This window comes from Vombatus ursinus, unplaced genomic scaffold (assembly GCF_900497805.2).
Source record: "Vombatus ursinus unplaced genomic scaffold, bare-nosed wombat genome assembly UNPS02014170.1, whole genome shotgun sequence".
Classification (NCBI taxonomy): domain Eukaryota; kingdom Metazoa; phylum Chordata; class Mammalia; order Diprotodontia; family Vombatidae; genus Vombatus; species Vombatus ursinus.
Genome location: NW_020953948.1, coordinates 1,853,017 through 1,880,569, shown reverse-complemented (window position 1 = coordinate 1,880,569; position 27,553 = coordinate 1,853,017). Strand labels below are relative to the sequence as shown.

The following is a 27,553-nucleotide window of genomic DNA, read 5'->3' as shown; positions in this document are numbered from 1 at the left end:
ATCCAGGTAGACTTAGAATAAAAACAGTTAATGGTGCAGGAAGGGGAAGTGAAGCAAACTTCTCTGATAAAGGATCTAGTCCAATACCCTCATTTAAGATCTAGTCCAATCCCCTCACTTCGGAGATGAGAGAACTGAGGCCCAGAGAGATCAGGTGACTTATCCAAGGTCACACAGGTTATAAGTTACATAAATGAACTTTGAACCTAGGTTCTCTGACTACAAAGGTCATTTCTCTCCAGTGTGAATGCTTTCATGTTTAGTAACATCTCCAGACAACCCGAAATATTTCCCTATATTCATCACAAATGGATTCTCTCTGGTATGAATTCCCTTTTGTGCAGAAAGATGATCATGCTGAGGAAAAGCTCTCCCATATTAGTTACATTCCAATGTTATCTCCAGGAGAAAAATCTCATCTTCAATAAGTTTTCCATGTTCTCGTAGGATTGCCCACATTACTTTCAAAAGGTTTCTCTCCAATATGACCACTCTTATAGTCAGTAAGAGTTCCATGCTGTTCCAAGGCTTTACTACAGTAATTAGCTCCAAAGAATTTCTCTTTAGCATGAAATCTCTTATGCTTAGTAAGGTATCCACACCACCTAAAGGATTTCCCATGTACATTACATTATAAAGGTTTTTCTACAGTATGACTTCTCTTATGGGTAGCAAGGTCTCCACTCCACCTAAAAGCTTTCCCACATTCACTACATTCAAAGGGTTTCTCTCCAGTATGAATTCTCTTATGTGCAGTAAGCTTTATACTCCTTCTAAAGCATTTCCCACATTCATTACATTCAAAAGGTTTCTCTCCGGTATGAATTCTCTTATGCACAGTAAGATTACCACTCTGTTGAAAGGATTTCCCACATTCGTTACATTCAAAAGGTTTCTCACCTGTATGAATTCTCTTATGCTTAGTAAGGTATCCAGAACACCTAAAGGATTTCCCACATTCATTACATTCAAAAGGTTTTTCACTGGTATGAATAATCTTATGTTTAGCAAGGTATACAGAACACCTGAAGGATTTCCCACATTCATTACATTCAAAAGGTTTCTCTTTGGTATGAAGTCTCTTGTGTCCAGTAAGGTGTCCAGGCTGTTTAAACGATTTCCCACATTCATTACATTCAAAGGGTTTCTCTCCAGTGTGAATTCTCATATGTTTAGTAAGGTCTCCACGCCACCCAAAAGACTTCCCACATTCATTACATTCAAAGGGTTTCTCACTTGTTGGACATCTCTTATGTTTAGTCAGGGCTCCACAGCACCCAACAGATTTCTCACATTCACTATGTTCAGAGGGTTTTTTCCCAGTGTGATTTCGCTTATGTTCACTTAGGTCTCCAGACCAGCCAAAGGATTTTCCACATTCATTATACTGAAAGGGTTTCTGTGCAGAATGAATCACTGGATCATTAGTAAAGGATGAGCTAGTGCCAAATGCTCTTCCACATCCATACAATTTTTCTTTAGTATTTTTCTTCTGATGTTGAATAAGGTCTGAATGGCAACTCCATGGCTTCCTACATTTATGATATTCACAAATCTTTCTCTCTGCTGAGATCCCATTCAGTTTACTTTTATCTAAGCACTGTTTGAAGCTTTTTCCATGTGTATCACATTTATGCAGACCCATGCCCATAAGAACTTTGTGTTGTGGAACCAGGACTGACTCCAGACTAAAGCCTTTTCCAAAGGCATTACTTATCTTAGCATTAAACTTGGAAGCTTTCCTGCGGATGACTTGCACTTGCTGGGATTGCTTTTCATGCTTGCCATTCTTTTGCTCTAAGTTAATATCACACTCCCACACTTCTGCAAACTTGGAATCCCAGGGATTCTGGAGGGTCTCTCCCACAGAAATGGGGAGCTCTGGAGCTGCCTCTGTTGTTGCACACCTAATCTCTGAACTAAGGTGCTCTGAAAGAAAGAATAAAAGTGGGAATATATGAAATATTTTCTGTGAGGAAAATGCTTTATAATCAGCTCTAGATTCTGTTTTTTTTTTCTACCAAAAATTATCAACAATCTAAAAATAGTACGCTATTTAATAAAGAGCATACAGAAGGCTAAGACATGTGGTCTCCACATCTTAGGCTTCCATCTGCTCTTCACTAAATCATTTCAACTATCCTAGACTAAATGAAGTATATTTTGGAGTACAGAAAAACCAACTGTATATTTCATAATAGAACCACTGCTGATAATCTTTAGAAAAATGTCTAAATTGTTTGACGTGCAATCATTTTTTATTATACTATGTTACGGAATCTTGTTTTATCCCATAAATTAAAAATAAAATAAATTTTAAAAAAAAGAAAAAAAAGAAAAATGTCTAAATTTTCAGTAAAGACAGATAGGCTAATATCTGCTGAGCTGAATCTTGATCAAAAATGTATAATCTAAAAACTGATGTTTTCCAGGTAGTTAAGAAAGAAAATGTTGACCACTAAGACTCATTATGAGTATATGAAGAACAATCCTTCAAAAAAAAAAAAAAAGACCTTTTGTCTTAAATTAATACACTGTCTTGACTGGTTGATTTTTTTGTTTGTTTGTTTTTTGGTGAGGCAATTGGGGTTAAGTGACTTGCCCAGGGTCACACAGCTAGTAAGTGTCAAGTGTCTGAGGCCGGATTTGAACTCAGGTCCTCCTGACTCCAGAGCCAGTGCTCTATCCACTGTGCCACCTAGCTGCCCCTTGACTGGTTGATTTTTGAATGATGGAATCAAAATTTATCTAAGTTTCAGCAAGGCATTTGACAAAATCTCTCAAGGTAATTATTTAGACAATTTAGAGAAATATGTGATAGATAAAAAGTACAAGTAGTGATCGTTTAAGATAACTTAACCCCCAAAAGTCTTGGGAGGGACTGTTAAGAACTGTGACGGATATCTAGCGTAATCCTTTAGGACTCTACTATTCAACACATTTATCAATACCTTCCAAGGTTTTCACACAGCTTAGTGCGGTAGATATCCAGTCTCAAAGCCACCAAGACCTGGCTTCAAGTCTTGCTTCTGATACATACTGGCTATGTGATTCTGGAATTCTGGGGACAGGTCACATAGCCTCTAAGTGCTTCAGGTAACTGCCAACCTGAATTGGTAGATGGAGTTTGTTCATTTAAGACTTCCCTCAACCAATAAAAGCACAGGTCCTGACTCTATTCTACCTAAGAACATATGGAAGGCAAGTCGATTAATTCTATAGATGACACAAAGTTGTGTAGGATTGCTAATAATAATAGCTAACATCAACCACTGTACCAACTGCTTTACAAACATTATCTCATTTGATCCTCACAAAATCCTAGGAGGTAGAAGATATTATCCCCATTTACAGATGAGGAAACTGAAGCTAACAGATTTTAAATGACTTGCTCACAGAATTAATAAGTATCTGAGGTCAGATTTGAACTCAGGTCTTCTTGACTCCAGGCCCAGGCGCTGGACTCACTGAGCCACTTAATTGCTAGTGCAATAGAAGACACTGAATTAAGATTTCAAAAATCCTCCACTACTCGAAAAATAGGCCATTTTAAAAAACCCATAAAATTCAACCAGAATCAATCCTGCAGTTAGGTTCAAACCTTCCTTAACTAAATTAGTACAAGATTGGAGAGCTGTGGTTGGATAGCAGGTTCTGTGCATAAGTTTAATCTAAATGAAACTAACATCATATTCTGTGGCCACATTAAAAAGATACCACACATACATGGAGAGAGACAGAAATAAAAAAGACAGAGAAAGAGGAGAGAGAGACACAAAGAGAAGGAGACAGAGAGGATAGAGAGACAGAAAGAAAAAGAAACACATATTTCTATGTCTGTGTGTATATGCCAGAAATTAAAAAGATTACTGTACTCTGTCCTGGTTAGACTACATTTACAGTTAATGTTCAGGTCTGGGGACCATATTTTAAGAGGGATAGGAACTGACTGTTATGTGTCCAGCAGGACAGTAGCAAAATAGGGGTTTAGTGTCTGGGGACCAAAGTAAACACATTTAGCTTGTAGAAGGTTTGGCAAGGGACAGGAAAGCTATATTGTCACATAAAAGAGAATGCATTTACTCCCTGGAGCAGTAGAGGGCAATGCTATGCTTTGGTTCCCACAGGCGTATTGACAGGTCTCTGTATAAAGGAAAGAACACGTCCAAGAACAGGCGACAGAACCACGATAGGGAGCATAGAGACGAAGCTACCAGAAAAGTGCAGAGACATCCCAGAAAGTGGCATCAAGTGAAGAATAATGCTGCTGACCTCTATCACGCGCCTTTGTAGTATGCCCATCACGCTGTCACTCTGATGTGACAGATAATCACAGAACTTCAGAGTTGGAAAGGACATCGGCAGTCTTTCTAGTCCAACGAAGACACAAAGACAATCAATCCCCCGTATGGCCCATCTGACAAGTGGGCATCCTGTCTTTGCTTACAGTCATTCGGTGAGGGGAAACCACTCTCTCCTGAAGCAGCCCATTCTATACTTGGGGAGTTCTAACTGATACAAGTCTTTTTGGGTTTTGTTGGGTTTTTTCCCCTGACAGGAAGCCTAAATTTGTCCTTGACAAGCTCCATTTCTGCTGCTAGTTCTGCCTTGAGGCCCAGTGGAATCAGTCTAGCTTTCCTGTAAGTACCTTGCAGGTACTAGAAGACAGCTACTCTGTACAGCCTGACTCTTCTTTTCTCCAGGCTACACATCCCCGTTTGCTTCTGCTAATCCCCCGACGGCACGAGCTCAAGACTCCTCCATACTCTGACTGCCCTCTCCAGCTGTCCACCACCTATGTCACGTGCACAAGCGAGCACAAGAATACAGGGGTCTGAAGCGGGAAGTGCAGCACAAGATTATCAACCTCTTACCAGCTCCTGAAGTCAGGCACTCGCTGCTGCCTGAGACCACAGGAGGAAGCCAAGGCAGGAGAGTGGATACAGCACTGGACTCGCAATCACTAAGACCCAAGGTCACATCCCACCTCAGACACTTACCAGCTGTGTGACCCCGGCCCAAGTCGCTTCAGCTCTGTTTGCCTCAGTTTCCTAACTCTAAAATGGGAATAGTAATAGCCCTTAGCCCCCATGGTTGTTGTGAAGAGCAAATGTGACCTCCTAATGCCTCCAGGACAAAAGAGTAACTCTTCCATTAGCTTTTAAAGCCCCACACAACCTCACCCCAACCTACCTTTCCAGCCTCACTGGACATTATTCTCCCTCTCACACCGTTATTCCTCCAGACTGGTTTTCTCTCTGTCACCCATGAAACTTCATCTCTGGACTCTATGTCTTTGCAACGGCCATTCCTTCGTGCCTGGAATGCCCTCCCTATTTACCTCTGCCTCATAGAGTCCCTATTTATAACCCTATCTATCTATCCATCCAGATAAATGTAGATATACATAGAGATAGATATATCTACACGTGTACATGTAGATATGTATATGTAATAGGAATATGTGTACATACACATATGTGTGTACGTGTATATATGGATTTGTATTTAACTTCTTGTCTGTAAGGTATATAATTTTATATATACTTGTTCTCATCTCCATTAGAATACAGATAGACTCACTGTAAGTAGGGATTTTCATTCTTTATGTTTGTATCGCCAGTGCCGAGCATATGGCAAGTATTCAATGAATACTTGTTGATTAACTGACCAAGCTAGAAGAAAAAAACTAGAAAAAAAAGAGAGCTATGGGAGAAAGAACTGGAAAGGAAACTAACAGCATGGCACAGGAGGGACAAAACTTTACCCAAGCAAAAGACTCCCTGAAAATCAGAAATGACCAAACAGACGTTACCGATGCCATTAGACAAGAAATATTAAAAACAAAGTCAAAAGACAGAAAAAAAAGAAGAAAGGGTAAGGCAGGTCGCAGCAAAAATAACTAACCCAGAAAACAGATTAAGGAGAGATAAGTTAATCATCACCGGACCGCCTGGAAGCCATAAACAAAAAAAGGGGTGGTAGGTACCATATTTCAAGAAAACTGCCCAGATATTTTAAAATCAGAGACAAAATAGAAATACAAAGAATCCACTGGTCACCTGCTGAAAGAAAGCCCAAAACAAAAACTCCCAGGCACTGTGCTAAGTGATAAGGACACAAAAAAGAGGCAAAAGACTGTCTCTGCTGCCTTAAAGGGGCTCACAATCTAATGAGAGAGACAACAAGCAAACAAATATGTACAAACAAGCTATATAAGGGATAAAGAGGAAATAGTTCAGAAAGAGAAGGCATTAGGGTTATATGCAGATGGGAAAGGCGTCCTGTAAAGATGGGACGTTAGTTGGAACTGAAAAGAAAACCCGGGAAGCCAGAAGGTGTCCAAGAAAAAATATTGCAAACAGCCACAATGAAAGAACTCAAGTCCTGAGGAGCCACAGTTAGGATCAAACAACATCTAGCAACCTTCACTATGCAGGTGAATACAGTATTCTAGAAGGCAAAGGATACAGACTTACAACCAAAAATAACATACCCAAAAAAACTGAGTGGGAATCCTTCAGGGGGAAAAAATGGGCCTTTAATAAAATAGAGAACTTCCAGCTATTACTGATGAAAAGACCAGAGATAAATAAAAACCATGGAATACAAACAGGGGGGTCAAGAAAAAGAGGGGAAAAAAAAACTGATCAACACAACAACCATCCAGGATTCCAGAGGGTTCAAGACGAAACATGTTACCCTCCTTGGGACAGACGAATTCAGGGTATAGACTGACACATTTGGAGATAGCTAATGTGGGAATTTTTAATGCTTGACTATACACATCTATTACAAGGATTTTGTTTTTCTTTCTTTTTCAATAGGGAAAGGAGAAGGAGGAGTTTCTTTCATTGAAAAGTTAAAATTAAGTATATTAAAATAAAGGTAATTTGAATTAAGCTAAGATTAAGAGGGAAACAACTAGGAAAAAAAATCTTTGCAGCAAGTTTTTCTGATAAAGGTCTCATTTTCCAGACATATAAGGAAGTGATTCAAATGAATAAGAATCAGAGCCATTTTCCAACTGATAAATGGTCAAAAGATACGAACAGCTTACAAAGGAAGAAATTCGAGCTATCAATAGCTATATGAAAAAAAGCTCCAAAACACTAGTAATTTGAAAAATGCAAATTAAAGCAACTCTGTGTTTCAAACTCATACCTCTTGGCTTGACAAAGTTTACAAGAAAAGGAAAATCACAAATACTGGAGGAAAAAAGCACATTGACGCACTGTTGGCAGAGTTGTGAACTGGCCCAGTCATTCTGGAAAGCAATTTGGCACTATGACCCAAAAGTTACTAAACTGCACACGGCTTTTGACACAGCCCTACAACTACTAGGTTTACACCCCAAAGAGACCAAGATAGAGGGAAAGGACCCATATGTACAAAAATATTTATAGCAACTCTTCCTATAGCTGGCTAAGAACTAGAAACAAAGGAAGATTCACCATCTGGGGAATGACTAAACAAATTATATTGTAAGCATGTAATGGAGTATCACTGAGCCATAAGAAATGACAAAATAGATGGTTTCAGAGACACATGGGAAGACTTGTATGAACTGATACATAGTGAAGTTAGCAGAACCAGAACAATTTATATAATAACACTACAAAGATAAACAACTTTGAAAGAACTCTGACCAATTATAATTCCAGAAGATTGATGATGAAGAGTGCTACCCATCTCCCAACAAAGTAGTGAGGAACTTGAGATGCAGAATAAGACATAAATTTTTAAACAGCCAATGTAGGAATTTGTTTTGCTCGACTGTGCATATTTATTATATGAGTTTTCTCTCTTTTTTTTTTTTCCAGTGAGGGAGAGGGTGAGGTAGGGAGAAAAAATAAATGACTTGAAAAAAGAAAAATTGAAAAAAAAGACATTAAATAAAGAAAAAAAATTATGACAGGAAAAGGAGAAAAAAGCTGGCAATAGTTTGACACATATCCTGATTTGGGAAGAGCAAAATATAAAGGAGTCAAACAAAAAAATATCTAAGAGAGTAGAGACTTCCCTTTGATAAGGAAGTAGATTCAGTTGGGATGAGAAAATTTCCAAAGAATTAAGATTATAGGCATTTCAAGAAGAATAATTGCAATGTATAATACAAAGGGAGCTGTCTAAAAAGACTGATCATGATGTACAACAATAACCAAATTAGATTTTGAAGGAAAACTAAAACAGAATGAGTTAACGCAGGATGAATGCAAAACCTGGTACAATCTGATTCAAAGAGTGTCAAGTATGCTGAAACTCAGAAGGAACTAAGGCTGGCGAAGAAAGCTATGGATAACAAAAATAATTTTTAAAAGCGATATATTGGAAAAAAGTAGAAGATCAAAAACAGAAAGGATGGTTGCTCAAGATGGAAAAATAATAAATGAAAAGGAGAGAGAAGGCAGAATTACTTTCTTTGGTAAAGATCTTAGTTTGAAAAGACCAGAACAAAAATCTTAAAATTTTATGACCAAGATAAGGAGACAGTAGAAGAGGAACTTAATGAGTTAAATTCGTCAAAAAAGAACTAAACCCTCAGTTACTGAAAAAGGTAGCAGATGTAATTAATGGGTCACTATTGATGACGTCAGGAAAATGGCGGAGCATTTCAGTGGAACTTTTGGTGTGACCATGGGCAAGTCACTTAAGGTTTCTGAACCTCCATTTCTTCATCTCTAAAATAGGAATAATAATGCCTTTAATGCCTACATTACAAGGCTGTGAGGCTTAAAGACTAAAGGGGAAAAGTACGTAATATGTTTTAAAGCACCTTAAAGTGCTTTATAAATGTCAGGCACTGTTATTGTCAGAGCACTGGAGAACAGCAAATGATTGACTTCCAAAAGAAGTGAGAAAGGAGGGGAAGCTAAGTGGCACAGTGGATAGAGCACTGGCCCTGAAGTCAGGAGGACCTGAGTTCAAATCTGGCCTCAGACCATACACTTGTCACTTACTAGCTGTGTGATCCTGGGCAAGTCACTTAACCCCTACTGCCTTAAAAAAAAAAAGAAATGAGAAAGGAGTAGAAAACCTATAAGCCAATTAATTTGATCTTCATTCCTGGAGAATTCTAAAGCATTAGAAAGGGATGGTTAGTGGAAATCTAGAAAAGGAAGTAATGATCACTAAGGGCCAGCCAGCAATGATTCATCAAGATTGAATTTTTTTTCTTTTTTGCAAGCATCATTACATAGGTAAACCAAGTGAATATTATACATACTATTTATTGATGTTTTGACAAAGTTTCTCATGTTATTCTTATGGAAAAGATAAGATGTGGGTTAGGTAGTAACATAAGTAGGGATACTTGGGAGTTAGTTGAATAGTTGGACTCAAACATGGGTCCATGGAGAGTGGGAAGTTCCACAGTGAAGTATTTGGGGATGTGTTCATGGTAATACGCTATCTACCACTTTTATCAATGATTTGAATAGGGACAAATGGAAGACAGACAAGTTCGCCAATGAGAGAAAGCTAGCTTGGACAATGAGTGCCTTGGATACTCATCTGCACTGAAAAACAACTTGGAATAGTTAGAATTACACATTATTTGAATGAGATTAAATTTTGGGGAATATACCCGTGATTTCATTTCTTGGCAAGAAAACTCCCCCAAACACCACAGTTAGGCACCTGCTTTTACACTCTAAGAGAGCTGCTTGAAGCCCTGAGTGATTAAATGACTTGCCCAGGATGACTTAAGCAATACACAGAAGAAAGGAACTTGAGCCCAGCTCTTCCTGTCTACCAAAGTCAGCTTTATCTAGCGGACCATAAAGCCTACATAAGAGGGGTTCTGCTTCCAGGAGGCAAGATGGGGGAGTAAGAAGTAAGTCGCTCGCATCGTCCCTTATTAACCTCTGAAAGCCCAGAAAAATCACCCCAGGAAAAGCCCTGGAACAGCCGAACCAGCAGAAAGATGGGGTGCAGCAGTCCTGTAGCCCAAGAAGCTTGAGGGATTAACAGGAAAGGGCCCTCCTGCCCTGAGGGAGGGGGAGCAGTACAGAACGGGAGACGTCCCAGCAAGCCAGCAGAAAGCCCCACCTCAGCATACCAGGGGGAGATCTTGAACCCCAGGCGGTGGAGCAGGCAAACAACCCACACCAGGACCACTGAGTACCTCAATGCAGACTGGGGAACCAGCGGAAACTGGCTCAAAAAACCACCACATGCCAAGGCGTTCTCTGGCAGCCAAGTCTCCTGGTGCCTCAGCAAAACTCTGGGAAGCACAACTCCAAGTGGGAAAGCCCCAGGTGGAGAAACATCCTGCGGCAGCAAAACAATCATCTACAAGGAGCTGAAGAAGGTGAACGGCCCGAGTGAGCAGGCAACCTTCAGGGGCCAGATTACCCACTCCTACCGCTAGAGCTCCTGTGTTGCTGAGTCCAGCTCAACAACAGGTAAGCTGCCAGAACCCTACAGCCTCCCACTGTCAGCACCTGAGGTCCCAGCACACAAAACCAATGACCAAGCCCCAGGCTCCTAGCACAAGAAGCTTGGGTCAGTGCTCCCTGCTCCCCAGCAGGAGAGCTCAATTTTTTTAAAGGCCAGGAAATAAGCCAACACCACGAGCAAAAAGAAATGTACCATCGATTCTTATTATGGGGACAGTGAAGATCAGGGCAGAACTTCTGAAGAGGATAACATTGTCAACTAACCCACATCTGAAACTTCAAATGGGAATATAAACTGGTCTGAAGCCCAAAAAGCCTTCTTGGAAGAGCTCAAGAAGGATTTTAAAAGTCAAATAAGAGAGGCAGAAGAAAAATTGGGAAAAGAAATGAGAGGTATGCAAGAGAGAGTCAATAGCTTGGAAAAGGACGGACAAAAAACAACTCAGAAAACAAGTCCTTAAAAAATACAAATGATCAAATGGGAAAGAAAGTACACTGAAGAAAACAAGTCCCTAAAAAATACAATTGGCCAACTGGAAAAAAAGTACACTGAAGAAAACAAGCCCCTAAAAAATACAACTGGCCAACTGGAAAAAAAAGTACACTGAAGAAAACAACTCCTTAAAAAGCAGAATCAGCCAAACAGAAAAGGAGGCACAAAAACTCACTAAGGAAAACTCCTTAAAAAGTAAAATGGGCCAAATGAAGAAGGAGGTACAAAATCTAATGGAAGAAAACAATGTTTAAAATTAGAATTGGGCATTTTAAGCCTACATAAGATGAAACTTCCTAGAGATATAGTCTTAGTCTTGGTTTTAAAAAGTGAACTTTACATTTATAAGATGGCTAAACAACAGTTAGTCCAAAAAAGACATGGGAGTTTTCAATGAGATCAAAGAAAGGAAAAGATCCATACGTACAAAAATATTTTAGCAGCCCTTTTTGTTGCAACCAATTACTGGAAACAAAGCGGTGGCCATCAATTATGGAATGGCTGAACAAATTATGACATGTAAATGTTCTAAATGGATACTTCTAATAAAAAATACGAAGGGTTGTTTCGTAAAACGTTCTTTTGAACTTCCAATATCTCCTCTGTCACCTCCAACTCTTGGAATCCAGGACCTCCTTCAAGATTCAGCTTCAGTGACGTCTTGGTATAGATGAAAAATCTTTCCTCATCGCTCAACTTTCTGCATCTACGGATGTTAATAGAGCGCTCTCATATTCAGTTATCTACATAGATTATGTATGCCACCAAAGAATATAATAATCTCCTTTGTGTGCCCAGAGCCTACACATAATATGTACTTCATGAAGACTTCTTGATATAAGTTGAGTAGAAAATAAATGACTGTCTGAGCTTGGATAGAAGGATGAGCAAAGATGTCAGGAACCATAAAGTAGTGGAAAGGGCACAGGGCTTGTTGTAATCAAAATGACAAACAAGAGCTGTGCTGGGTTCCAGGCTGTTAGGAAGGACAATGATAAATTAGACAGTTTCCTGAAGAGGACATCAAAGATAGGGAAAAAACCATCAACTCCTGCTGAACGAAGAACGGCTCAAGGTAAGGGAGAAATTTGACCCTCACGTAGGGACGTGCCAGAGGTCTTCTAGTATTAGACAGGCTGTCAGAGGGAAGAGAGACTATACCTATCATGCTTAGCCCCAAAGGATAAAGCTACGGGCGGGAGGTGTAAAGAAACACATTTACACTTGATGTCAGGAAGAACATGACCAGTAACTATGAGAACTGTCCAAAAGTAGAAGAATGGGCTGCCCTGGGAGGCAGTGGATTCTACCTCACTGAAGGCATTTATGCAGAGACCAAACAACTGACACTTATGATGTAGACTGGATTTTCCTTTAAATATTCCCTTCCAATCCTGAGATCACATTTTTAATTTCAGCTCCCAGGGTCTGTCTCCTACATATAAAAGATGGGGGAAATTACATCTAAGGTCCTGTCCAGAGCTAACATTCTGTGATCCAGTGGAAACTGGTTTGTTGGTATGAAAACGAGGGTACATTAAAATACTAGACCTGATCAGAGGCGAGCTTTCTCCTTGGGCCTGGAAAAATCGGAGGAGACTGCAGCTCTTCCTTGCAATGACTCCCACCTGCCTGGTTTTCAGTCACCCACCTGGAAAGGTGCCTCCTAGGACAGCTCTCTCTGGCATCCATGGTGTTCCTCCTCTTTCCAAAAGGAAGATAATACCTGGTTTGTTAACAGCAAGCCCTGCTCAGGGGAAAGAAATGGGAAAATGCTTTGAATAGAGTCTCTCTGGGTCCTAGTTTCCTCATCTATGAAGGACGGACTTGGGATTAGATAATCTCTAGGGTCATCCTTCCAATTCTAGATTTGGGATCTTGTGAGCCCCAATAACACACATATCTGGAACATCCCTGCTCATCAAGCCAGCTGAGCCAACAAAAGTGAGCTAAGCACTGGAGATCACCACAAAGGCTCTACCAAACAAGAATGTGAAGGTCTCCTAATAAGCAAATTTGGAATTAAAAAGGAAAGCTGTCTTTACCCAGAGAGACAAGGTTCCCATAGTTCTCCAGCATCACATCCCTGAACAAGTTCCTCTGGGCAGGGTCCAGTTGCCTCCACTCCTCTGGAGTGAATTCCACAGCCACATCCTTGAAGGTCACTGATTCCTGAAACATCAATACATTCCTCTTCACCCAGAGATCCTCAAACACATGGGTGCTGGGGGAAGCCAGAGATGAACCACTTGCATACACCGGGAGTATCTTTCACAACAATTCAGGGTCTGGAGCATATCTCACTCTGCTTTGTAACCTCCCTAGCTTCCTTCAAGGTTCAACCTAAGCAATACCTCTGGCAAGACAACTATTCTAAAGCAGCACCCCATCCCACCCCCAAAGAAATGAGCTTTTCTTCACTTTGTATATATTAGGTGTTTACTGTGCTCATAAGTATAAAGTAATAGAGAGCACAGCTATAATGGATCAATCAACAGCCATTTACAAGGACCCATTACCGAGACAGTAGGAATACAAAGACAAAAAGAAAAGAGTCATTGCTCTCACTAACACAGCACCTTTAGGTGCTACCCTTGGACATGAAGATGCAGTCTATCAGGGAGGACCACTAAGCTACAAAGTTAACACAAGGAGGCACTAGCAGCTACAGACGATTAGAAAAGGCTACATGCTGGAGGTGGTATTTGAGCTTAGTTCCAAAGGAGGAGAGGAATTCTAAGAGGTGTAGATGAGAAGGAAGTGCATTCCAGGTACAGGGCGCTGTACGGAAAGGAATGGAAATGGAAGACGGAGGCCTGTATGTGAGGAACATAGGGAAGGCTGATTCGGACCAGACAGTACACACAGAGGAATAACACACAAATGTCCAGGAAACGTAGTTTGGAGCACGTAGTAAAGGGATTTCAATGCGCCACAGGGGAATCTATGTTTGATCCTAGGGGTAACAGAAAGCCAGAGTTCATAGAGCAGGGGCATAACACTGTCATAATTGTTCTTGGAGAAAATCACCTTGACAGCTGTGTGGAAGCTGGACTGGAGAGGGACAGAGACAGACAGACTTACAGAGACAGACTTGAGGCAGCAAGACCAATTATGAAATAAGTGGTCCATGAGCTTGTTTACTGAGTATCAACTATGTGTTTAACTTTGTACTATAATCTATAGCATGATCACAGAGCACGGCTTCACGAATCACAAATGTCACTTAGTTTGGAACCTGAAAAACGCTCGCACCTCTACAAAAGCAGCTGAACAATCTGACTGGTTATGCCTTACCCTTTTAGAGGGATTAAACCATGAATTAAACTGTTACTCTATCTCCAAAACCACAGGCACCAATGGAAAACTCCAGATGCTGTCATGACGACAGAAATTTATAGAAACAGAAGTACCCAGAAGCTGTTATTTCAAGTCAGATTATAGAAGAGAATCAAAGATGCATAGTGGAAGGGGGGGGGCTCTAGAAGCCTACCTGGAAAGATCTCAGTGTAACAGTCCAGTGACACACCTTTGAAGTCATTGCGTCTATCATTAAGGGCTTTGGATGGCCAAAGAACCTCATTTTACCAAGAAATCTAATTTCCAAATATATTATGATCCACTCCCCAACTCAATAACTCATCCACGGAACAATGAATAAACAAGGGAAAAAATGCAGCTCAGCAAAATCAATTGACAAAAAACCAAACAAATCTAACAATATATTCAATATTCAATACCCATCGTTCGAGAAAAAGGAGACTTAAATCCGACCAGAGGTCAGAGGTCATTTTTCAGATTCAGACAGCAATGCTTCCTGGGCCAATCAAAAGTCTTCCTTGCCTCTGTTGCAATAAAGAGAAACTGAGGCAATAAAGTTTCGAGCATATTCAATTTATTAGCAAAACCAGCAATTGCCAATAAATAGGCTCCAGGGATCCTCAGTAGCCAAGGATGCATCAGACGGTCAAGGCAGCTCTTTTAGAGTCGGTATCAAGGCACTGATCAGCCTATACAATCTTGGGCAACACAGGGGATCTTACTTCTGACCGCCTGGTGCCAAAGTCACTAGCCACAAATTACATCAGACCAGGTGGCCTAACACTGGACCAACATCCTCTGGGCAGTTCCATGGCGGCCACTTTCTAAGGGAGAGAGGAATCTTGCGGTCTGGTTGATGCTTCCGAGGGGGCATGCTATTTATTCCTGGCTGAATTGAAATTCTGTGGGTGGAGAGTACCCAGGAAAGGGGAGCTGACACTTAGGGCTGTTTACTTGGTTATGAGGGAGACCGTAGGACAGGGTCAAGCTGTTTGTCCTTACGGTTATTAGAATGTACATGAGGAAACAATAACAGGATGGCTTTGCCAGCAATGCATGATTACTTTGTAGGCAGGGGTGACTTGTGTTAAAAACAGGAAGCTTGCAGCTTCAGGCTTAAGTTCAGAGAACGTTCAAGTTCACATACCAAGGGAGAGTAACTAATACATAGCAACCTGATTATTAATACAAAGTAAATTAATTATGTCTTAATAAATAACACAAAATAAAGTGGCGTATCAATTTGCAATTCCACAATTCCCTGCTTTGATTTTTGGGAGACGTCTCCCATGAATCACCATCTGAAAACTAGATCGATATAATTAGACATGATCAGCATCCCTTAGCAATGGGGAGATTGCACAGGTATGCAAAATCAGGCTGAGAAAGGAGATTTCACATAAACATCATGAAATATAGAAAGCAATAATTACAGGGGAAAAAAAAACCAAAACAAAACCCTGGGTTAACTTTGTCTCTGCAAAGCCACCCTGTGAGAACACTCTAGTAGTACATACAACATTTTAGAGAAGGCCAGGGATTAGTACGCCCCCTTCTCCCAGTCAGGAAAATACCCAAGAAACCCAAGAATAGGGATCATCTCACAAGGAATTAGCAGCAAGTGAGAACAAGGTGACTTTGGGCAGGAATAGGTACCCATGATTCCAAAGTGTTTTCACGGAGCTGGTGACAGACTCAACACTCATGGGGCCCAAGGAGCAGATTATGTCAAACTTGACAATCAGGTCCAATGACAGCGTTATTCATTATCCATTTGTCACGAGAGAGGGCTGTGGGCAATAGTGCCTGACTGACGGTAGTGCTAGAATTTTAGCACAAATTCTTTAAGACCAAAAAGTTAAGTGGGCTGATCTAGAGCTTAAAGACTTACTACATTATGGTCGGCGCATTGACAGAACTTTTCAGGGGGCAGTCCCCTTTGGTACAGAGGCAGTGGCGCATGGGGAAAAAGAGAAGCGAGAGTGTTGACAAAGTAGCTCTGCTGGGTCACCAGAAATTCTTGACGTAGACAGAAAAGTCCAAAGGTCAAGTTGTACTGCAGTCCACACTGGCGGAGGGCTTTCAGCTTGGATGCAGGAGGCCACAGATGTTGTTCCTTCTTCCAGATCTGCTTCTCAGGTTCCAAGAGCATGTAGGAAGGCTTAATACAAACTCAATACAATTCAGTACAACAATAACTAGTTCACATGGTGAAAAACCTGCTCAAGTCTTATGGTTCTGATTTTATCGACAACAAAGCTATAAGAAGAACATCAAATTAATAATTCTTAATTTCCCAAAACTTCAGAGAATTTCAGTTGCTGTTTTCTATCTTTACTGAAACCCTACACTTGATCTTACAAAGAATCCATGAGGGTCTGAATTGGAAAATGAGACTTTCTTTCTCTTAAAATTGTAAGATAAATACTTTAAATAGGAAAATAATTACACTCTCTTCACAATTATCGATACAATTTATCAATGCAATTTTATATGTTGAAAGTCCTTAATCAATTTTGAAAACTATCTCTGTCATATATATTGATCACAATTCCCTCTCATTCCCCTCATAATGATATTATTACTATAGCATATACATGAATATAATTACAAACTAGACGAAAATCATGGAAGATCTTTCATATTTACATAACTCAGATATTTCAGTACTAATAACTGATTACCTGCCATGAATCTCTAGAATGTGGTTCTATTTTACAAGCTGAAGTGCTTCATTCCAAGAGCTTATCACAGAAATTTGCTATGAAAGGAAAAGGAGGGACATGGTTATGAGGATACGGAGTAGCTACAAGGGGAAAACACCCTTAGCTCTATTTTGATTCCAGGCCAGAGCAATGGATAACAGTCAATCATCCAAAGCTCCACATTATTCACAGGGTACCAAAAAGCAGGCTCACAATTATCCAGGTGGGAAAATTTCCTGTTTGGAAAGGAAGCAGCTCAACTGGAATCCAAGTCAAGAGGATCCCACCTTCACCTTCGCAAGGTCGTCCTCTCAACCTTCTCCCAAAGGCAGACATCCACCTGTAGCAGTCCTCAGACTGCAGAACGAGGCAGCCCTTTGGATTACTGGGTTCGTGATCTTAACAGAGCGCCTGAAACCAAAACTCAGAACTATATCGAAGTAAAGTCCCAGAAGACTTCACCTTAAATAGCAAAACTCCATGAAGCGTATGTTTGGGCAGGATAGAGGCACTGTGTCTATGTGTCAATGGCACTGGCTACAAATCAGACAGCATCCACGGATAAAGTTTCCTAAATTCAATATAGTTTCTGAAGGAAAAAAATTCACCACAATAAGCCACAGGTTTTAATATTTAGACGTAACTTCCCAGTTAGATATGGAATTCCCATTTAAGTAAGGCTGACAACATCTTAGGATCTTACCATTCAAACACTAAGTTATTATGATTATCTAATTTAAAGGAAAATATAATCCATTTAATATCTAGCCGTTTTAATAAATTTTACTATCTTTCAGTAGTCCAATTTATAAGATACAAATTCAATTTAATCAAATTACACCAGTTCAGTAAATAAAAAGTAACTAGTCACTGTCTTAGAAATGTGCAACAACTCTGGCCGCTGAGGGGTGAGGGTGGGGGGGGGCAGGCCACAGTGGTCTTCATACTTCTCATTAAATTATAATAAGAATACATTTTAGAGGAAAAGGTATCCCATTATCACAATTCTCAAACATTGTTACCACATTCATTTTAACAGTTCAATAGGGAAGTGGCTTCTCTAACAGCACTTCACAATGTTTTAGAAAAATTTCACATAACAGTACATATTTAAAAGGAGAATCACTTAATTAAAAGAGAATTCACCTTTTAATTACATTTCTGAAACCATACAATAATACATAATACAAGAAAAACCAGAAGCCTGAACAATATGAGTTTTTTTATCTCAAGTCAAATGACACCATGTTATGACCTCCGATGTTATTTAATCTAAAACCCAATAGCAATACACAACATATAGACAGTGCTTACTATGCCAAACACTTTACAATTATTTTATTTTTCCAACAACCTAGGGATAGATGCTATTTATTCCTAAAAAGAAAACCGAAGTGAAGTGATTCACCTAAAGTCACATAACTAATATTCCCGACACTTAATTTTAACTCATTTACTTGATACAGTCATTTTTCTGGAGTACTGTCTTTAGCAAATGTATCTAGTATTAAGTTCTCTGATGTACCACAATTATAATTTAGTTTCAAGACAAAATTTAGACCAGATCAAATCTAGATTTATAATCCCTACTGACAATATTTATTTCTCAATTTTCCCAAGAGCCCACCGTTTTCAGGTTTTAATTTTACAAAGTTAACTGGTTAAAATATAACCACACAAATCTAAAAATGATGGTGAGACTATAATTGCTAAGAATTAATTAAAACAATTAAATGTAAATTAAACAGTTCCTTTGATTGACATATACTTTGATCGATGTTTAAAAAATTTATAACAATTTTACTAGCTCTTTGATAGTGAAACAGATTGTTATGTTCGCCGAGCCAATTAAATTCGCCTCATCATCAAATTTTCAACCATGATTTGTATTAGAAAAATTCTTTCCTTATGAACTATCTGCCTTTACCATTTTGCCTTCAAGAATTAATCTGGGTCTGTTGAAGAACATAATTTTCCCAAGGTTAAAGATACAACCTTTTCCCTATTTCCTTTCAAATCACTCAAAAAGTCAAATTCATTTCTTTTTTTCTTCTTCAATCTAACACACCCTATCCTTTATCAGAATACTAGGATTTGTTTTATGAACTTGTACTTCATAAAATATGTGATTACACTTCCAACTGATAACAATTTGTTTTAAATTGTAAGCTTCCTAATTTCATCTCATAAAATGTCTACTTGTTTCAATATTGAAGACAATGAGATGAACATCTGAAATCATTCACGAATTTTGTTTTGTTTTCTCAAGACTTCAGTATTTTATACTGATATTTGTAAGCGATATACTCCTTTTAATTTGGTCTTTTGTAATATAAGCACCCTGTTAACTCTTTGTTTAATTCTACCCTCAGAAACTCTAGTTCAGAATAGTATTTCCGTATCTATTATAGTTCTATCGACATAAGTTTCACAGCATTTCGAATTAACCTAATAAATTTCTGTTGTGTCATTCAAGGAAGAACATTAAATTTTACTTGCTCTTCACGTCCTTCCTGATGTTAAAACCAGCTTTCCTCTCTCCATGGTCCCGTTGCAAGCTGTGAGCACTTTGGAATTCACGAGTTGCAGTTCTCTTTTCTCTAATCAGTAAACTCTTTACTCCCCAGAGAAAGAGTGATAAAGGCAAATTTTACAGAAACATTCTAACCACAGTTTGAAGAATTATACTACGGGAAACAACTTTTGGCTTCTACTTAGTTTATAATGTTATAAATTCCTGCAGATTGGGGACAAAGATTCCTGCCTTCTTATTTGTGTTTCTTGTCTGTTCTCCCCTTCCCCTGCCCCGCTGCCCCTCTCCCCCCATTTCCCCAACCCCACCCGCTCCCAGATTGGTCAGAGGCAGAAAGGAGGAAGGGGAGGGAAAAAGAGAGGGGGGAGTGGGAGGTGGAGGAGAGGGAGAAAGAGACAGACAGACAGACAGACAGACTTTCCTTTTGAAAGCTTTTCAGAGTTCTGCAGAAAGTTTTTACCCTCTGTAGTGTCTTCCTTTTGGCTGATCAGACTGTAGGAAAAGGGTTAGTTTAATTATCAAGACACATAAACAAACAAATGTACTTGCCAGAAATGTTTTTCCCTCCTTTAGTTTAATCAAAAAGTCAGTGTGCACAGTTCTTGATTGTAATCTTAAAGCCTTTAATAAGTGAACATTTCCTCTCTGGAACAGATCAGGGACCTATCTGGATTTTAATGTATTTTAGACCAGTCTTTACACAATTTAAGAGCTCTCTTTTTGGCCATTTTGAATTTACCTAACTGTAGAACCAATAATTAATTTGATAAGGATGAAGTTCTCCCATTCCCAAGTTTAACTTATCTAGAAACAAAAACACAGATGACAAGACAGATGAGGCGTTTCATGATAGTTCTCTTGATTCCCCTAATGACCCTTGCTCTATACAACTCCACACTCCCCCAGTATGGGTGCAGCAGAGCACATTCCACTACTGCTAAAAAACTCAGGAAGACAAATAATTAAACCAGAAATTCATTTGATACAGGTGAGATCATTCGATGGCAAATGCTAGTTTTTTGTAATATATAATAATCAAATGTGCCTCAGCTGAATTTCAAGCAATCTTGGACCAGAATTCACCCAGTTAACAGTGTGCACCTTCGTCATTTCTGGCTGTACCAATAACTTGCCTTGACCCCAGAATTTAAGTAGCTTCTATAAGGAGGTTCCCTTGGAAACACTACTACCTGCCCCCATTGTCACCCATAAAGGGAATTCTGGCTGCAGCATTTACAAGTGAACCCATAGTGAGGTGTCTATCACCTGAGGAGGACTGGTGGACTTCCATGGGGTGTCTCCCACCCATCCTAGTAAAGACAAGTAATGTGAGGTCCCGCTGAACAGAAATTTTTCTCAAGCCGCTTCACTTTTCCCCTTTGGGCAAGTGTTCGGAGATGTTTTAATAGTTCCTAATTAATTTCTGGAGTCCAATTTCTAATTAAAAGATTTGTCTAATTGTACAGAGATACAGTTCCTGGGATCGTCCTTCAGAACAGAGGCCTCTGGCTGACGACTTTTTCCAAGGAATCCCTGTCCAAGGGTCATGTGGTTCTGAGTCCCTGGGCCCTTGCTCTTTACAATGGCTCAGGCCCTCTGACCAAGCAGGTGCAGCTGCCTTGGGAATCTTAGTCACAGACCTGGGCCTCGCTTATGATTCTTTGGTAAGCCCAGAAATTCCTAACAGGGAGTGCCTCTTGGACCTTCTAACTGGTAGCCCCTGCTATCAAGATAGCCATCACAGTGCCATGCTTAAGACAGTCTTGGGGCAGCTGCTACCAATAATAGTGCCAAGATGGGTAGCCAGTTCATGCCTAGGGTCTATAGCTTAAGGGGCACTTGGGAACTGCCTTAATTTGCAGCAATTAAATACAGACAGTTCTCACTTTACATAATTTGCATTACACAAATCTGACTTTATGTAAAGAATTCTGAAAGAAATTTCAGCCAACCATCAGTTATAAAGACTAGGTGCAGTGGGTGGGGAAGAGGCAACATACTGTAAACCTATGTTTGCTTTATTGCACAGTACTGTGCATATGTCATCATTAACTTTACCTTTTATTTCATAATTGTTTATTATCATGGTACAGTATTTAATGTCTACATTTCAGTCCATTTTATGACTTGCATAAGTTATTATTTTGTGTATGCCTTGGTTATACAGGCTAAGTGAAGTGGGTGGATAAGAATAAACTCCAACCATAACCCTAAAAACACCTTATTTGCATTACGTAAAAATCATTTTATGTTGAGGTCTGCAGAATAATCCACTTAGGTAAATCCAAATCTGTCTGTGTGATGAATTTAAGCACAAAGAATTTTATCAGCTGAAAAGCTATTTCATTTTGACCAACTAGAACCAAAAAAGGAAGTCACTGATGTTACAAATTTTGCTTCTAACTTTCACTTCTTTTGCTTCTAATTTCACTTCTTTCAGTTTCAAATACTGACACCTTTATTCAAAGTTGGTATGTTTAATTTTCTGGAAAGAAATCATTTCAACACCAGACTTGCTACCAATTTAACTCTACTTGTATAATATCTGTCTAGGTGTCCCAGAGACCTTCCCAGGTGCAGAAGAAACTGCTCTGTGTGTAAAAGAGATTCCTTTGCTTTTTGCAGAAGTAAATCTTCCTCCTCTTCATGCAGGAGAGATTTTTCTATCTGCAACAGGGATTGTTCTACTTGCACCAAAGAATGCTCTACATAAGACAAAAAACTTCCATTCTGTTGATAAGGATCTCCCATTTAGGAGCTTACCTTGGCTCAGAAAAATTTGGGTTAGGCCCGAGGGGGAGTCCGTCCTCCGGGGCAGTCTTTTGAGAAGAATTCTTCTGAGAAGCAGTCCCGGGGGCTGGAGGCCCTCACTCGGGTCCCATCTGGGTCGCCAACTGTGGTGATAACAATCTGCAATAAAGAGAAACTGAGGCAATAAAGTTCCGAGCATATTCAATTTATTAGCAAAACCAGCAATTGCCAATAAATAGGCTCCAGGGATCCTCAGTAGCCAAGGATGCATCAGACGGTCAAGGCAGCTCTTTTAGAGTCAGTATCAAGGCACTGATCAGCCTATACAATCTTGGGCAACACAGGGGCTCTTACTTCTGACCGCCTGGTGCCAAAGTCACTAGCCACAAATTACATCACACCAGGTGGCCTAACATTGGACCAACATCCTCTGGACAGTTCCATGGCGGCCACTTTCTAAGGGAGAGAGGAATCTTGCGGTCTGGTTGATGCTTCCGAGGGGGCATGCTATTTATTCCTGGCTGAATTGAAATTCTGTGGGTGGAGAGTACCCAGGAAAGGGGAGCTGACACTTAGGGCTGTTTACTTGGTTATGAGGGAGACTGTAGGACAGGGTCAAGCTGTTTGTCCTTATGGTTATTAAAATGTACACGAGGAAACAATAACAGGATGGCTTTGCCAGCAATGCATGATTACTTTGTAGGCAGGGGTGACGTGTTAAAAATAGGAAGCTTGCAGCTTCAGGCTAAAGTTCAGAGAACGTTCAAGTTCACATACTAAGGGAGAGTAACTAATACATAACTTAATCATTAACCCATAGTAAATTCATTAAGCTTTAGTAAAATAATACAAAATAAAGTGGGGTATCAAATTTCAATTCCACACCTCCCTAGGACTCAAAAGTCCATCGTAATCTACCGAGGTCCCTTGACAATACAAATACTTCCTGTAAAGGGACAGAGACAAAAATTCCTAAACTACTTGCACACAACAGAATATCTGGGGATAGAAGTCCTCTGAAGAAATTCTCTATCAGAACAACTTGTTGCTTAAATCCAGGGTAACAGGGGCCAAAGACACCCTGCAAGGTTTATAGCAAGTCACTAACAGCACCATTTCATTGATGGAGTCAATATTTTGGAAAACTATCAGCTTTAACCTGATTGTCTGACACAGGAAAATCATGTGATAGTTTAGAATGCTCTTAGTGTTAATGTGCGTTCTTGGGTATTCTGTGATCCCACACTGTAAATATAAAATAATGATCAATAAAGAAAAAATGGGGAGCCCTAAGGAGCCAGAACAAGTTAGAGCCTCACACTCAACTACATGTGATCCAGGGCCCAGATATTGAGGGAATATCTGGGCCTACTGGTTTAAGTGAAGCTAAATAAGAGTAATTAAAGAATTCTGTTGGCTAAAGGAGGATCGAGCAAAATGTCTTCCCCTGAGTTTTTGCTAGGGAAAGAAGTGACAGCAGAACCTTTACGAACAGCTCAATAATGATAATAATAATAATAAATAAGTGTCCAAATGGAGGTTATTATTGGGGGAGAAACTGACACTAAAACATGGTGAGAATGACCCCCAGAAAATAAAAGGAGGCTGTTACAGACGTGTAGGCTCTTTGCTCTTCTGGCACCAGCCACTCTGTGCCTCCTCATTCTAGGCTCCTCTGGCTCCCCTACTATACTGACCACTCATGATCTCTCTTCATCTTCCTCCATCCATCCCTGGCCACAACGTGTTTAAGGATGTGCTCTCTCCTTGCTTCCCCAACCTCTAGCTTTCTTACTCTCAGTTAACCTGACTGAAGTTGTATCTTCAAGGTGCATGGTACAAAAAGGGTGGCCTGATGTCCTACATTGCAGCTGATGGATGGAATTGTAGCAGTGACTAGAGAAGTGATGACCAGGCTGTGCTTCTTCTCTCTATCCACGCTGCTCAGGGTTCCTGGAAATTATCAATTTCTCACACGTTTATGGATGGGATTGTCTTATCTTACCACTTAACCTCCAACTTACAAATACATATTTAAGTGTGCTGCAGAGGCAAAGGAGAGAATCTGAAATTCTTCCCTGCACCCCAAAGGTATAGTTACTTGAGAATCATGAAATCTACATTTTGGACAGAATTCCTCGGCAGTCACACTGCGAATGGCATCATCTTTGCCGTCACCTACCCGCTCCTAACAGTTACTTTGCCTTCCAAGGTAGTTTTGGTACCTGAGTCTCATTTTACCTTGCCACTCTTGCTGGTTTCAACATCTGCAATGCAGCACACACACACACACACAAATAAATAAACAGGTCATTAACACCCTGTCATTCACCTCCCAATCCATAACCAACCATCAGACTGCCAGAGTCTGGCCCTCACCACATGCCACCTCTTCACATCTATAGATCTCAAATTGTATGGCCTTATTTCCCACTCTAACTTCTTTGCTGATTAGATATTTCACTTTCAAACATCCACTCTTTCTGTTCTGCATCCTTACTGATACCTCAATTCCCTCGACAGCACTCACAATTCACAAAAAATATCATCATCTTCCTCTTAGCTGTACTTTATTTCCTCTAAGGCCTGATCTCCATTATTAGTACTTTAGAGATGCTGCATAAAACCTTAGTATACCTGTATTTCCACAATGCCTCTCTCATCTTTCTGCAACTCTGGAACCTTCTCTCAGTTTTAACAATAATAATAATAATACTGATAACAGCTAGCATTTATATAGTACTTACTATGTGCCAGGCACTGTGCTAAGTGCTTTACAATTATAATTTCATTTGATCCTCACAACAACCCTGGGAAATAGGTACTATTATTATCTTCATTTTACAGTGGAGGAAACTGAGCCAGGCACTTGTCCAGAATCACAGAACTAGTAAGTATCTGAGGCCAGATTTGAACTAAGGTGCTCTATCCATTAACCATCCTGCTGTTTTATTCATTCCTGGTTCTAGAGAGAGAGAAAAAAAAAGTAGAAGAGGAAGAGAGACCAAAAAGACCTTGTCCCACTAAGAATTCAAGCTACTAACATCCTCTTTTTATTGCCTATGCTACAGTAACTTTCATTTAAATCCTAGCATTTAGGATTTAAATCCATATTTAAACGGATTTTTAAATCCATATCTTAGCCGCTCCCTCTTCCTCAAAGGCACAACCCAGACATTCTCCTCATGACCAGCATGTGCCATGTCCATATTTTTCTTCTCTATAATTCTTTTCTTAGCTTAACTGAAGTTTGCTTTCTATCCACAGTACTTTTGTCTTTTTTCACCATAATATAGACTCTAAAACTTGCTCTCTATACTTTTTTCCAGATTAGGAATTTCTGCTTCCAGTGCCAAAGCAAACAGTCTGCTCTTTGTAGAGGTGCAAACTCAATGTCTTCAGTGTCCTTTACGGTTGTCCACAACCTGAGACCATTTGAACTTACATCCTCCCACTCCCTAACAGGAACTATCTGCCATCACCTATCCACACAAGGTCCAAAAGATGACTCTAATACCCACCTTTCCAATCAGCCTAAGCCTACCTCTCCCTAAGACCAAGTCGATGAAACCTTCATCAATCTTCTTGTTCATTTGAGCCTCCACCAACGTCCTCCTCTAAACCAATACGCCATTAATGCCTCTATCTGCTCATTTCAGCTCTTCAAAAACAATACTGGGAAATGCACATGTAACACCTACTCTTGATCTAGTTTGCAAAATGCAATTTTAAATTCACAGGGAAGGGCTGTCATCTATATTTCTTTTGCCTCCCTCAGAGCAGCTGATTCAGTACCGAGCACTCAGAGGATGTGAACATCCTGGTTAATGAGTTAGTTGGGGACTAGAGAGAAAGGAAGCTTGATAACTGAAATTATTCCTTATGGAATGAACCACTTATCCCACGATCCAGTTTCCAAAATACGGGAAAGAAGATAGCCTACGCCCTTAAAATCTAGGTTTTAATCATTTTGGCCGTAAACTCCAACTCACCTGCAAACCGGCGGGTTGGATGACAGGGACCATTCCCTTTCCCTTTCGGAAAACAAGAGTTGTCAGAAGGCAGATCTGCGGAGGAGAGATGGAGCAGCGTGAGCAGCAGCAGCATTCTCTGGTGACTCGGGGCAGGGGCCACGGCCAGATGCATGACGTGATGCATCCAGATGCATCCAAGGGCGGGCGGCCGGCGCCCCCACGCCCTCCTCATCCTCGGTCCCTGGCCAGCGGCCGCAGCAGGGATGGAGGCGGGGCAGGGGTCAGCCCCCCCTGCCCCAACCCCAGAGGAGGAAAAGGGGGAAAGCCGAGGGCGGGGCCGAGCAGGAGGAACAAGGGCAAGACTTCTGACCCGAGTGGGGGTGGGGGCGGGGGCGGGGGCAGGGCGCCTGAGTCCCGAGACCCTTCAGGAAATACTCACCTCGTACAGAAACGGCCGAGTGACTGCGCGCCTCTGCCTTGCGGAAGTAAGGCAACGGAAGTCTCACCAGGACGCTTCCGGTTCCGGCGGCGATCTTCGGCTGCCTCTCTAGTCAGGTCTAGGGGACAAGACGAACGGCTTCGCCTGGACTTCTGGGAAACGTAGTTCTGAAATCAGCGGAGGCGTCTTTGGTGAATGCGCAAGCGCAGCCCCAGGCACGGGGAAAGTACCTGCGGATGGGCTCCCTCTGCTCCCTCTGCTGGAGCTAGGAAGTACTCCTTGCTGAGGAGGAGCGGGCAGCAGACGGGCCTGGAGAGCGCGTGGATTGTCTGTTACATACACGACACCACAGATGTCATGGATATAACGATAATGGCAATAACAACAAATACAACAGATTCTTGTTATTCTTACTTTCATCATCAACTTTTGTTTTTCCCTTTCCCTATTCGTTTTGCCCAGCTGTCATTTCTTTTAACTCTCCCCACCCCGAAATGAACACCCCTATGTTACAAGAACAACAAAAAAAGCCAGGTGTCAGCTCTATAAAGAGGTGAATAAAAGACTTTCGGGTCAAAGGCTCCTTCCCCGATTCAATTTCACCGTGCAGTGGTCACATCCTCGGTACCTCCACAAGGTTCGAGGGAGATGAGACTTCTGGAGAAACCATGCCCGGTGATGCCACCTCCAAAACAAGAAATGATTCAGGATTTGATCACGTGGCAAATATTACCTGGTGACCAACCCGGTGAAGACTGAACAGCTGTGTCAGTTTGGGCCAGAAGAATTTTTTTCTAAAGTATAGACACCACCTTGTACTGCGGTTTATCAAGCCTTTGGGAGGGCCCTACCACGTCATTAAGACAGAGGCAATGTAGTCACTAGGTGGAGGACCCCAAGAAGCAGAGGGATAGGAAGGAAACAAGGAATCTTAATT

General features: G+C 40.6%; 2 protein-coding genes across 5 annotated transcripts in view; both read right to left on the bottom strand.

The window, feature by feature from the left end:
- LOC114041195 (zinc finger protein 260-like) overlaps positions 1–12,551 on the bottom strand; it is a 39,116-nt gene extending 26,565 nt beyond the window's left edge. For both annotated transcript variants that reach the window (XM_027859522.1, XM_027859524.1), the window contains exon 1: positions 12,445–12,551. The gene's annotated coding sequence lies outside the window, so the exon portion shown is untranslated. The remainder of the gene's footprint in view (positions 1–12,444) is intronic.
- Positions 179–26,691, bottom strand: LOC114041200 (zinc finger protein 501-like). 3 transcript variants are annotated; one of them, XM_027859545.1, is made up of 6 exons: positions 26,617–26,628; positions 26,196–26,270; positions 22,216–22,362; positions 12,939–13,065; positions 12,545–12,640; positions 179–1,929 (listed from the first exon to the last, which is right to left on the bottom strand). In XM_027859545.1, exons 4-6 carry the CDS (start codon positions 12,970–12,972, stop codon positions 632–634), a joined length of 1,428 nt encoding a protein of 475 aa, XP_027715346.1. In that variant the 5' UTR covers positions 12,973–13,065; positions 22,216–22,362; positions 26,196–26,270; positions 26,617–26,628; the 3' UTR covers positions 179–631. The 3 variants fall into 3 exon arrangements, with proteins under 3 accessions (XP_027715346.1, XP_027715344.1, XP_027715345.1); XM_027859543.1 differs by lacking the exon at positions 22,216–22,362 and having other exon boundaries at positions 26,617–26,691; XM_027859544.1 differs by lacking the exons at positions 12,545–12,640; positions 22,216–22,362 and having other exon boundaries at positions 26,617–26,691.
- Positions 26,692–27,553: the final 862 nt, after the last annotated feature.